Source organism: Corvus moneduloides, chromosome 5 (assembly GCF_009650955.1).
Source record: "Corvus moneduloides isolate bCorMon1 chromosome 5, bCorMon1.pri, whole genome shotgun sequence".
In the NCBI taxonomy this organism is placed as follows: Eukaryota; Metazoa; Chordata; class Aves; order Passeriformes; family Corvidae; genus Corvus; species Corvus moneduloides.
In genome coordinates, this window is record NC_045480.1 from 15,497,251 (window position 1) to 15,510,799 (window position 13,549).

The 13,549-nt window shown below is 39.2% G+C and overlaps 1 protein-coding gene across 14 annotated transcripts in view; it reads right to left on the minus strand.

The window, feature by feature from the left end:
* Positions 1-1,200: 1,200 nt before the first annotated feature.
* The window catches only part of LDB2 (LIM domain binding 2), a 369,436-nt gene continuing 357,087 nt past the window's right edge, over positions 1,201-13,549 (minus strand). For 2 of the 14 annotated variants that reach the window (XM_032109229.1, XM_032109237.1), the window contains 4 exons: positions 12,744-12,867; positions 11,483-11,628; positions 5,164-5,306; positions 1,201-2,497 (listed from right to left, as the gene is read on the minus strand). In XM_032109229.1, coding sequence (XP_031965120.1) covers positions 5,202-5,306; positions 11,483-11,628; positions 12,744-12,867 — 375 coding nt within the window. In that variant the 3' untranslated portion in view covers positions 1,201-2,497; positions 5,164-5,201. Of the gene's footprint in view, positions 2,533-5,163; positions 5,307-11,476; positions 11,629-12,743; positions 12,868-13,549 lie in introns of all 14 variants that reach the window. The other 12 variants (XM_032109228.1, XM_032109235.1, XM_032109224.1 and 9 more) reach the window with 10 other exon arrangements.

Here is a 13,549-nt window from a genome sequence, read left to right on the forward strand (position 1 = left end):
AGATCCCTTAATGGAATACATTGTGAATTTAATTATTTACATGGAAAAATCAGGGCTGATATAGTCACTGAATGATAAAACTACAATTTCCTACATACAAAGGAGCAGCATGGCTATCCACATTTTTTATTTAGCTAGTTTAAAATTCTGTAGTGGATATCCTTTGTGCTCTAGAGCTTGGAGTGTCTTTTGGGCTATCTTCCTTTTAGGCAAGGAGTACCACAGGTGCCAAAATTCACTGAACAAGACTTTGCTTTCAGGACCATGGGCCCAAGGCTGGTTCCTGGGGAAGGGAGAGAGCTGTCTCTCACCAAGAACCAAATGGCCACAGAGGGTGCTTTGCCTTGTATTCCTTCTGCAATGGTGGTTTCAAAACTGTTTGGTGGAATCACATCCAGCAAAAGCATTATTAAAAAAGTATGTATATATGCTTAGGAGACACATTTCCTTAGGCTGGCTTCTGGGTATACATACAGCCACTCAGAAAAAACCTAGGAGCTCTTTAACTGCTCTTATCATGTCAGCAGTATTGAAAGTCGAGTTTCAGGGAAGAACAAAACATCACTCCCCTGCACAAAAGGCAGGATGGTGTAGATTCAGCATCTCTCTGCCAACAGTTCTTCCGGTGTTTGCCACTCGCAGGGTGCACCTTGCAGGGCTTCCCAGGTGCCTCGGGATGTGGGAGTGTGCCTCTGTCCTCTGGATCAGCCATGGGGCTTTGCAGGCTGGGATGTGCTCAGAGTGGCTGCACCACTCCAGGGCTTTCGCTGGCACCTGTGAACAATTGGTATGATAGCAGAGCAATGAAAGAAGGAGGATTTTTAAAATCCTCTCATCCTCAATTGAGGGAGTCATCATAAAACTATCAGACTTAATTTGGCAGAGTGGAAATGCCTGCTCTGATAAGCCCTGGCCCTGGACAGCAAGGGATACAAAGTTCAGGACGGAGGTGCTCTGGCTGGACTCCCTCACACTTGGCTCTCATTGCTGTTACTCACCTGTGGTGCTGCACATTGTTATTGTTAGAAAAAGAGCATCAAACCAAACTGAGCTGCAAGTGATTCACACCTAACCATAAACCTTCCCTTTAGCTGGAAAAAGACTGCAATTCAGTGAAACACTAATTCCAGAAATCCCTGGTGCATGATGCTGAACACGGGTGTATGTGTTTTGCATGCAAGGAACTGTAAAAGCACTGTATAAGAGCACATTTGTTAACACAGTTTATTGGCACACTTATTGGCAAAGCATACATAAAATACAGTTGTATTATATAACACACTGACTCACTGTGTCTTTACATGATGAGTTGAACATATTAATATGTAAATGAAAAAAATTAGTTTCTTTTATAAAGTTTCACATAAATACACCGGAATATAAAACAAAACAAAACAAAACAAAAAAGTAAAACAAAAAATGAGGGCTTTACAAAAATATTATACAAGAAATATACTATGAAAAGAAATAACAACGAAGCCAACTTAGATACAATAATAAAAACACAAAAGTTTTAGATTTATTAAGCTGCCCACAAAGTTAATGGATTACATGGCTTTAAAATATCTGGATCGACAGCAATTTTACAAAGCATAAACTCTCATAGGACTGGGTGTCTTTTTCCACATAAAAATATTTCTCATGTCTTTGATGAAAAAAAGACATTTCTTGTTTCAGTATTTTTATTAAATGATGGATAGAGTATCTACTGGCATCAGCTAAATGTAAATTAAAAATGCTGGATCCTTTAAATGATTAACTGATGAAAGAAAAGTTAAAGAACGAACAAAAGTACTTTAAATTACTTTTCCTTAAAAGCTGATCTTTTTCTGAAACAAGAAATTTCAGGTGCAAGTTGAAAAGCAGAAAATATATTACAATTGTAAAAAGTTTTACATAGTTACGTTAATGAGATCCTGAGCACTGATGACTTGTTAAAATATGGCCATTGTTTGATGAGGAAAAAAACAACCCCTTCCAATAAAATGCACTGCCAGAAATTTGCCATGAGATGCTGTTTAATTTTCACTTATTTTAATTGAGGTCAGTGCCAGTATCTAGTTGTATGAGAATACTTCCAAGGAATGTATATGGAAGCTTATACAAGAGTTTTCCCTAACAAAAAAAATTGGATAGCTTTAGTTTAGAAATAGATACTGTATCATTTGAAAGGTGTTTCTTTTAAATTTTATTTTGAAGAATGCTGTGAAACAGTAATTAATAACCCACTGAGGTATATTGCAGTGGGCATTGCTGCCAGAATAACCTATTGGGAAGCTTGTGGTGTGGGGTTTTCAGATTTAGTCTCCTGGTTAGCAGGAGGTTTGCTGTTCCATGGGCTGTTATTTCCCAGTGCAGGTGAATTGTTGAAATCTTCTTCATCATCCATGCCATTTGCTGCATCATACTGTGTATTCTCTAATCTAGTGATAAGCCTTTCGTCTTCATCCCCAAATTCGCCTCCCATCAGGGTTGGTTCTCCTACCACCATCACATCCTGTGAACAGCACCCAATATTTGTTATATGGAAACCTTGAGAGAGAAAAAATCAACTTAAAATATTGTGTTAGAGAATTTGCATCTCTTAACTTTGTGACATTTGAACAACAGAGTTAAAAGTTCCCACATAGTAGGAACAAGGAGAGAGGCTTACACTTTATTTCTAATTTAATTTAAAAACTTCAACACATCTCTATAGATGCATGCTCATGGCTCTGGATCTCAGAAACCCCAGAATGGAAAAGCAGGTAGGCTGAAAAATGTGCCTGATTTTAAGCAAATAAACAGGCTATGAAACTGCCTTTAAACTTCTCCTTGAAATATTTAGCCTTTATCCAGTAAATCCTTCCTGAGCCATTTTCTTTGGAAAAGCACCAGGGTGTATCTCAGTTGGAACTTGGTGATATGCGTATTTTAAAAGTAGTTTGAAAGAAACCACATTTCTTATCCTCAGACTTCTCAAATGTCGAGCACAGCACTCTAACAAAGATGGTAACTCTCTTATCCATAGCCAGCCAAGCCCTTTTACGCATCCAATATACTTGACATTCTGCTACTTAATTATGGTAATTAATTTAGGTAAAGTTTTCGATAAAAACAATGTTCACACTGATTTGACAATTTGCATAGCTAATTAAGTCATTAGCAAAAACCTGCTGATTGCCAACAAGCCCTGAATTTACCATCTGTTATTTCATGGTGCCTGTCACCTAACTCCATGTAGGCAACCCTGCCGCCAATCTGTGCAGTAAGAGGACCAATCTGTCCAGCTGGTACCGTAAAAGCAAGATGAAGAGTGCTAATTATAATTACACTGATGAAGCTAGTACTCATCAGAAACTAAAGCATGCAAGAAAGAAAGAATTCATCTAATCACTGCTTTAAGTACAAATTGTTCTTCCATGAAAACAAGTAAACCGCCTACTGTACTCCAGTGCATCACAGATCTGCTGCAAAAAACCTAAGCAGCATGGGATAGAAAGGTGCAAACTTGAGATTGGAAAGCAAAGGTGCAAAGCTAGAGAGCTCTCTTGTTCTCTCTGTTCAAGGGAGAATCAGGCTGCTGTGCTAACAGCTAAAGAAATATGTGGGATGCATCTGTTCATGCAGCTCAGGTGTCAGGGCATCAGGTAGTACTTGGTAGAAGTGCAGTAATTCCAGATGTCTAGCTTTGTTCCTGCTGATTTAACAAGCCCTTCCAAGAATCCTAGTGAACAACAAATTCATTTTTTAAAGGATCTGTTCCTCCTTGTTAATGTAAAAAGGAAAATAGAAGACAAATATTTGCATTTAATAAGGTTTCTTTTTAATCAGATATCTACTTCCTTCACCACAAAACAATACAAATTATTGCCTGCAAGTGTTTACACCATTTCTTGATATCCCTCAGCAAAGGCTGGCATGCTACAGAAGAATGTTTGTGTCACATTTTCAGCCTGTGCTATGTAAAAAAATTGTGAGTATATGGAAATTGTTACATTATTTCTTCTTCACTTTGTCTGTCTTGTTACTCCATATATCCATAAAATATTTGGTTAAATAAAACTCTCACACAGCTTTGCGACATAGAAGTTCAAAAGACAAAGGTGTTCATAAGCAAAAGTTTATTCTAATTTACCCCGTCCCTGTGAACAACAGGCAGTATATAGTGCGCACTGCTGAACCAGACCTGATCCCATTGTGTTGCGAGAGCATTAATGACAAAAGAGACCTGGCAGAGGACAGCAAGTTGGGTGTGAGTGTGCAGTGTTATATGGCAGGCAAAAAGGACCACAGTGGCTGGAACACAGTAAAAGTTCCTTTTACTTCAACATTCTTGAGGACAGGCCTCAAGTTCTCTCTGTTGCGATACCAGCAAGAGGTCAGCGACTCAGATGAGACTTAGACAAGTGCATCAAAAATCAGTATGGGGCTACAACAGCTGGCTCAGGAGGCCACATGAAAGAATTAAATATGTATTACATCCACCAAATGATTGGGAGGGGGAAATATGCTTAACATCTGCAAGTGCTGAAAGGACGACAATCACTTTAGGCCAATCTGAGGAGACGTAATAGCGTACTAAGATGGCATTAAGTAAACAAAAATGTAATCCCCACTGCTAAGACAATATTCCTGTTCCTGCTAATGGCAGGCTGAGGATTAATGACCCCACTGGAACAGTGCTAGTTTTGCTGCTCAGGTCACCTAACACTAGGCCGGGAAAAAATCTCGATCTGTGGCAGGAAACATTTGTGCATCAGTGGGAAGATGTTCAATAATTTTGCAAGTATTTCCACCTCTAATTTCTCAGGTTCATTTCAAATATTATTCCTTTCATATAATGACTCCCACTGAGAGAACAGTTTGAACTGTTTGTATTTCCCTCCATGCTATTGAGTCTCTCTCTTTCTGGGAATTGAACTACAATTATATTGAGGTTAGTGGAGTTTTCCCTCATTCTATTTAAAAGATAGATATCACAGCATTAGTTACAGGACATCTGAAAAAAAATTCTTGACAATCTTGCCACTTATAGTTATAGCAGGCAAAAATAGTGTCTCAGGAAGCGCACATGCTGTTTCCTCCCCAGAGGATTCTGCTCCTCAGACTGAAAGCTGAAGACCCCACCAAGTGCACCCCATTGAACCTCCACTCACTAGATCCCGTGCAATGACCACCAACCTCTGAGGAGGACTGGAAGTGACTCCTTTTAGAGCCCCTCAATGCTTCTCCTTAAATTGGCCAGTGGGGGTCACTGCTGTTGAATGACACAAGGCTCCATCCCTCCCAGGGTTGAGGCTGCAGCTCTGGAGTGCTCCTAGCTCCTGCTCATGGAGTGAGAAGCAGAATCCAAGAATTAAACCCTAGTCTCTTGCATGGCAGCACACACTGCTATGGCCTAGTTATGGTAGCACATATTTGACTAAATTAGTTTAAAAAAGATTTAGACTGTAGTCACTCAATCTTATTATTTACTCTGTGATTAGAAACAACATTTTTGGTCAAGGAATGTCTCATGATAGTAAAATATGGTTGCAGTGAAGCACTGTAAATAAAGCAGTGGTTGTTTTACATTATGTGATAGAAATGTATTATTTTATAATATAACCACAAAAGCAGCTTTCATGTATATCATACCTTTCATCCTGTAATAACCCTAGTTGCCATCCAAACTTAAATTGATACATATAAACTATACACAGAGATCACTTCACACAACACTCAAATGCAAGCACTTCTATTTAACAGACTGGTCATTTCTAGGCTTCATCTTTTTTTTTATACCAAGCCTCAAAATTTAGCTCTGCCCTGCCCAGTCAAATAACTACACTTTTTAACTTGGGATCATTCTGTATCTAAACAATGTCTTAGTGAAGTTTGGAGGTAAAAATATCTTGTGGGCCATGTAAAATTCCCCATCCCGGAGCCTGCCATCTTTGCTACTGTTAATATGTAGCCTCAGTAAGTGTGTTACAGTGATCGATTTGTAGCTCTGTTGTCACAGTCCCCAGAAGTAGACAAACAGCTCTTCACAAGCCTAAAATAATTAAGCATGCCCGGCACTCTCAACTGTATCATTCAAGCACATCTCATACTCCAAGAACTGAAAGTTGCACTGGTTTTAGCAGCTAGCATATCTCTAAGTGCTAAGTCAAAAGAAGAAGGGTTCCTCCTCCTCCTTCTTATAGAATTGTGTTAATGGTAATTATTTTAATATTTGGCTTTTTAGCTCCTTGGCACAAAAATTATTAATGACTGAGAGCCCCACTGCTGCCCACACCCATAATGGTCACTGCTTCCATGAGAAAAACATCAGACTGATGTTGGAATTGAAATGATCTTTAGAAACAGAACTGACATTTTAATTAGGTTTCAGAGTAAACACTTTCTAGAGAAAAATCTTTCACATCTCATCATAATCCTCACTGTTAACTTGACATTCTGGCCTTGTTTGGAATGTTTTTCCTAAAGTTTCCTAAAACTGGAAACAAATTTATTCTCTCTCATCTCCTTACTACTAAATCTCAGATTCTGAATTGCACAGTTCTGAGACATGGGATAATTTCTGACACTAATCTCTGGCCCTGGAACTGTAGCTCTGGTTCTACAACATCCATTACAAACCACCTAAACCTCCCCCGTTTCTGAAACACGTAAGAGATTGTATTGCTCCTTTCCACATTAACAGGGTTATTTATGCATTTAGTTTCTGAGGAGCTTACAGAGAACTACAAAGAGAAAGAGAGATTACTGAGGTATGCAACTTGCTTAAAGAGTGCAGGGAGGTTCTACTTAAGACTCTGGATGTAACAAAGAATGTTTGATTTACTCAGTAGCATGTAGTGATGCTTTATTCTTTCCAACACATGATATTTCACTGGGTTCATGGTTACAGCATACACTCAACAAGATCTTCATTAGTAAATGAAAGCAAAATCCACCTATTAATTTCTGTGGTAATGACTGGGAGCAGCATAGAGCAATGGTTCTTAGGAGTTTGTGAGAGTTGTGGATTGCTACCAAGTTTCAAATATATGAAAAAGGATCGATGTGCCCTTTTTTTATTAAACTTAACAGAGAGTGATATTTAAGTGAAAACAGCTGTACAGACACCTTCTGATGACCATGCTTATTCCTGTAATCCACAGATCACAGTATACAAATCACTGCTCTACAGTACAAGGGTTTGGGCTTGCAAGGAAGTTGTATTTGAAACAGGGAGTATGAAAAATGCCAAGGAATATGATTTTAGCCAGTAAGAAGGCTTGAAAACTGAGAAAAGACTTGGGAAAATATTGCAGCTGGATTCAAATACTAGAGGAAATTATTAATACTGTGTAAGTGACAAGACAATTACACACCCAAATTAGATAACTGATTTCTTTACAATCATGGGAAGGTTAACATTAGAAAGCAGGTTTTCTGTGAACCTTGCAGAAGGACTCGCCCATCTTTCCTCTTCGTCTAGAGGAAAGTAGAAATTGGTAACTCCAGTTTCTGCCCAGTGGGCCTTTCGAAGATCAGATATGATTGAGAACATGAACAAATCCAAGTTTAAATTACTGGCATCTGCTGAGACTAAGGCAGCTGAGTGGACTACTGCTTCTGGGTCCCTGTCCTGTCCATTTTCTTTATGCACTAAAGCCAGTCAATGCATTTATGGGAAGCACTGGCAGTACTGAGCCTGCACCCATGAGAGCCTGAGAGAAGAAAACTTCTGGTGAGAAAAATGTTTTTGTATTTGTGCTATTGGACTGACTTTAGCAGCACTAAGTTCTATTGCCAGCACACTACGGTGTGTTGCCTCAGCACCCACAGGATTTGGGTCAAAAGCATCACTGGACAAGCAATGGAACAACCTAAGCACGAGCTGTGTGGTGCAATCATGGGGCGTCTTGGCTAATTGCACTTGTGTTAAGAATGTGGGAAAAATGTAGGAGATATGTAATACATAGAACAGGTATTAAACAAGGGACTTGGGCCAGAAGAGTGATGCTGACAAGAGATACTGAAGGTCTGCAATTTGAGAACTAACAGAATCCCAGAAACCACTGTTTATCCTACCATTGTAAGAGAAAATGGGGGCAATAGAGTGCAAGAGACTGTCAAAAGGACAAAGCTTTGTATTTTATTTACCACAGTTGAGAAAGTATAAACAATAGTTTAGAGGACGGACTGAAAGCGAACCTTTTCAAACTACTGATGAGAGGGAAGCTACCCACCCAGTAACAGAGACCCTTCAGATGCTTTTATGGATTGTCATTAGAGATGTATCAGAATGTGCTAGCACTGTGGAAGTGCTAATAAATGTAAGGCAACACAAGGAGCACAAATGATACTGATTGTTTAGGCTTCACCAGCTGAGCTTCAGGGCTCAGTGCCAACCTGAGCCATGCATGGAAACATAATCATGTCATTTCACTTTCTGGGCTTGGCTCTGTATTGTCTGCACTGTCCCTGCCTGGAGAACTGATCAGAAAATAATGCAGGTAGAGGAAATGGCACAACCTTCTCCTCCTACTACTAGAAGAACGTCTATGTGACCAGTACCATTCCCTCATTAATCAAGGTTTCCTCAGCCCAGTGTATTTATGTGAAGAGCTGGAAGGAGCTGTGGGGAATATGACAACACTGTGAAGATTCAAGCTTTGCCATAGCTGATGGTATTTCAGCTGTTTTCTGGACACTAATCTGAACATGGGACATTTGCCTCTCCAGGCATGAAGACCTCATTATAGAAACAGAAGTTAATGGTATGAGTATGAGTGAGAAGTGTGGATGAGGTGTATGGTAAGTTCACATATTTGCCAGAGTGTATGCAGCATTAATATATGGGCAAAACAGAATAATTACTATGTCTTAAACCAAGAAACATCACATAGAACAGAGGCTAAGAAAACACTGTTTAACCAGGATTGATTTACTATCAAAGTTAAAACAACACAGAAGCTTAAAAGAGACAGGAAATTAGATGTGATTATGGTGGAGAGACTGACTTTGCTGGCAGGGAAGAAATCATTGGAGAAAAAGAGAAAGTTGGAATACAGGACTTCATAGTAATCCAGGTTTGATATTTTGCGGGGCTCTCCAGAGAGGAGGATGAGAAAAATGGAACTGAAACTAGCTCTGGTTATGTGACTCATCTGGATAGAAGATGAGTGATTCCATTCCTCTTCTCTAATAAGGAGAGGGGAAATGCTTTTAACACTAAAAGGGAATGATTTCAGTAGGGTGGGGCTTTTTTTCTACTGAGCAGAAAAGTCCCATTCACAGAAAGCTGTATGGCCAAATGAATATTTTAGTGAATTGAAAACTGACAAATTGTGTTCAAGGATCTCTTGTCTTCTATTGCATGTAAGGGAAACCAAACGTTAACTACCAAATGATACACTTTAAGGTACAGTTATGGGAAAGAAACAGAAAGCAAGTTACTGCTACCTGCAGCTATCTTCAGAAAGCAATGGCAACAAGGTCGACTTCAAAGAATGCATAATTTTGAAGAAGCGTGGGGTAACATCTCTTTATTAAACTGAAAAGTGTTGAATAGTTTTACACCGAAATATCCTCCTGCTAAAATTATTTTGAGTTCTGTCTACTCTACAGAGTGGCCAAACCATCAATTCCATCTGGTTTGCTATCTTTGCTGTGGGGAAGATGGGAAGAGCTGTTAGTATGTCAAATCGAACAGCTAAGCATTTTCCCCTTTGCAGATGGAAAGGAAAAGTGTCCTAAAAATGGAACCTTATCCTCAATACAAAAGAGTTTGGACCATTTTGCTAATCTGGTACAGAAATCAAAGAATATTGAAAAACATTGAGTATGCAACATCCTCAAAGTAAATGAAGGCTAAAAATCCATCCCTCATACCATAATAAACTTCACCAATATGTCTCAGATGCTCAACTATCACCTGCATCAGGAAGAGCAGCCTTGACTACTTCATCTGTCAGGAGTAGCCTTTCAGTACCTGAAGTCACTTTCAATATCAGTGGGAGTGACAGGGAACTATCAGAGGGCTCAATCACACTCAAACATCCAAGTACACATGGCTACCACTGAAGCCAACAAAAGTCCTCTCTCCAGGGAGGAGCAGGCTGAAGAGAGGCAGGGGGTCAGATTCTGATCCTGCTGAACTCTGAGCAGGGTGTAGCTGACAGAAAGTGATTCTACTGTCTTTTGAAGTTGGAGGCAGCATGGAACTAGCTAGTTGCTCAGTTTTGCACTTCATTGCTGTTTTTTCTTAAATACGGTTGAATATTGATCCAAAGGTTTTTCTGGCAGACACCATCAGTGGGGCAGAGTGGTGCCTGCCACCAGGAGATCAGGTAGTCAGCCTTCTGACTGCTTTCTGCTGCCAGAAAAACACGGAGATGCCTATATTAGGGAAAGAATCTGACTCTGGGGATGTGAGCCACGTGAAAATTTTAATATGACAAGGAGGAAATATGAGTTTAATGTACTGAAGCCCAACGCTGTAAACCAGTGGATTGCTAAATCAGTTACTAAACAAAAATCTTCATTTCATTTCACTGATGTTAGTCTACTCTTTTTTTTTATCTGGATATTCAAGCTTCCTAGGAAGTGTCTGCTTTGTGCTAACAAAAGGCCTATATTCTTTGTCAGGTTTCAGAGGAGACCTAGCCCCTTCCTATCTGCTGATCAGAAAACCAATAAAAATCCTTGCATGTTATTCCCAGGATATGACTTTATGATTCCTATAATATCAAATTAATTTCCCGAGCTTTAAAATGCATAAGCTATCTCCTTATTGACTAAGGCACACTTTGTCACAATTTGGGGTCTGATTACCCCCATATTGTGACTAAGGTAGTAAATGTGACATTATTAAAGTGCTGATACAGTTGCTACTCTGGAAATGACTTGGTGTCTCCCTATACAATTAGGATGTCAACAGTTACAGCTAGAAGGGTGGATAAGCTGAGAGTCATATTCCAGGGGATCTACCCTCTGCAAGTGGAGTGGTTTGACAAAGATATAACCTCTGCAGGTAAATTAATTCATAACCTCTTCCTGTTCAGCATCTGAACCTGGCACCAATTAGAGGTAAGGTACTAACGCAGAGAGACCAGCAGCTTCCTAGGGGCAGCTGTCCTGCACCACTGGGACACATCCTCGCTTAGGACCTGGCAGATGGAAGTCTCCAAGGCTCATGTTATGTCTAAAAACACAAGGCCTAATCTGAGTCCCACCACTAGTGGAGGGACTCCCCCTGACATAAAGGGGAACGGGCCCAGGCCTTTAAAAAATCATATCTGATCCTCAGGATGCTTCTGTTTGAGGGTCCTTCATTAAAGCTGCACTGCAGAACAGCTTCTTCACACCTCTCCACTAATTCCCCAGCTTCCACAGCACACTGTGCAAGATTGCCTTTTGCTTGTGATAGTTTTGGCTCAAGAATGCACCTTCTTTACAATGTATGGAAATAATTAAAGCACCGTAAGTGATTCAGGCCTAAAAGGAAAGTGAGACTTACAGGTACCTGACTTGATAGACTCAGGTTTGCAGCAGCTGACTTCTTCTTGCTGTTGGTACTATTTGCATTGTTCCCAGCACTACTGTTAGAAGTGCTGCTGGTAGAGTTTTTCCTTTTCCTCCGTTTGGTTGTTGGTTGTCTTGTGGGTTCTGCTGCAATAAAATGGTAAGAAGGAAAGCAAATGGCAGATACTGTAAAGTGTGAACTAAAATGATCCATAAGCAGAAGTGCTGGAATACTGTTTATCTAGTTTTAAATTGCTAAGTTTAATAGTAGTAGTTGTGTTAGATTTAACATACAAACCGTAGAATGATATTTGGACCCAAACCAATGGAATCTGCTTTCAATTTTTTATGATGGATTAACAAAGCTTACTGTCCCAGCATTGTCTATAAAGGTACTCAAAAGCATTTTACCGATGGGAGTATCATGATAACGATCATTATGGTCAAAGCGACTGTGGAACTTCCTGAAGGTCATACAGCAAGAAACGGTGCTAAACAAAAATCCAGGTCTTACTCTGATGTAGGGTACAGCCTCAAATGACCCAGCCAAAGGCTAAAGGAGCTTTCTACCCTACAGCTGCCATCAATGTGGCACACAAGCAACCACCCTTTGAGTTCCTCCTACATCCTGTGTGGGCTTCACCTTTAAAACTGCTGCTCCCAAGAAAACCCACAAACACTAATTGCTAATGCCATTGCCCTGCAAGCCTTCAAAACCCAGACCAAATCAGGACAGTTACACAGCTTTGCTTAAATTGGCAAAGCACAGAGGGGCAATTGTTCTTCTCAAAATTTGGCCTGGGCACCAGTGTGAACACTATTAGATATATGAACCTTTGTAATCAGAAAAAAGAGAGAATTATTATTTTGAGGTATAAGAGCAAGGAGATTAGGTCCAGGCCTGTAAATAACTTGATATTAGTCTCAAAGACAATTAATTATGAATTGTAGCTGTAATTTCAGAGTCACAGCAGGAAGCAGGATTATATAAACGATGAATTCTAATGGAGCCAGTAGGCATTTTGCATTCCATCTACACATATTTTTGTACTAAATTATATCCCAGTCATAGTGAAACCATCTCAGTGTGCACATCTATAAATCAGTAGTGTCAGACTGAAATCATAAAATATCAGAATAATTTTCAGGCTTGCTTTGGGAGCAGTGTTAATTTTTATTACTTTCCTTTATAAGTAAACTTTCCCGTTGCTTCTCTATTAATTTAACTATAAAGTAAGTGGAATATTGGAAGTGAAACATACCTGGTGGGGCCACCATTCTCTGCCATTTTTGAAATAAGCAAGTCTTCAAGCAGTCTCGAGGACTTAGATTGTAAGTTTTATGTCTTGACATCAGTTCCTGCATTGGCTCCAATATTACACACAACTGGAAGAAAAAATCAGAATAGAACAATGTCATCCAAGCAAAGACTCCATTGATCAGTATTTACATAGCTGGAAATTATATTTTTGGATTTTTTTTAACTCTTGCTAACACAGCATGTCTTCTACAGTTCAGGTTAATCTGCACTGGGATTGCAAGATCAAAACTCTGAATTGGGAAAACTTTTGCTCACTATTTATTATCCTATGTATTTTTTGGATATATCAGATAACCTTCAGCTCTAGTCTTCCAGACTACAGAGATTTCAGAAGACTAGAAAATGTTCATGCTTGATTGCCAAAGATGCAAAGATTAATTAATAAATAATAAAATTCCCATAGTGGATTATCATTCCCATACAGCAAAATGTGTTCTTCTGACCTGCTGCACACCACAATGAGAACTTCTTATAAATGAACTTTTATTTTGATATTGCATTCAAAATAATCCAGGTAATTTTGGGCTTTTTTGTTGTATGAGGACTATACACACTCTTCCTATCATATGAATGACACATATGAGAAAAAAGGAACCATTTTATTTTTCTCATCTGCTTGAATGCTGAATATATAAGACAGAGATTTCTGAAAACATGGCATTTCAAACACCTTTTTTTAAATAGAGCCTTATATATTTTCTATCTGTTCACTTAATAATTAAAATCACTGTTCACTACTTTTTACTC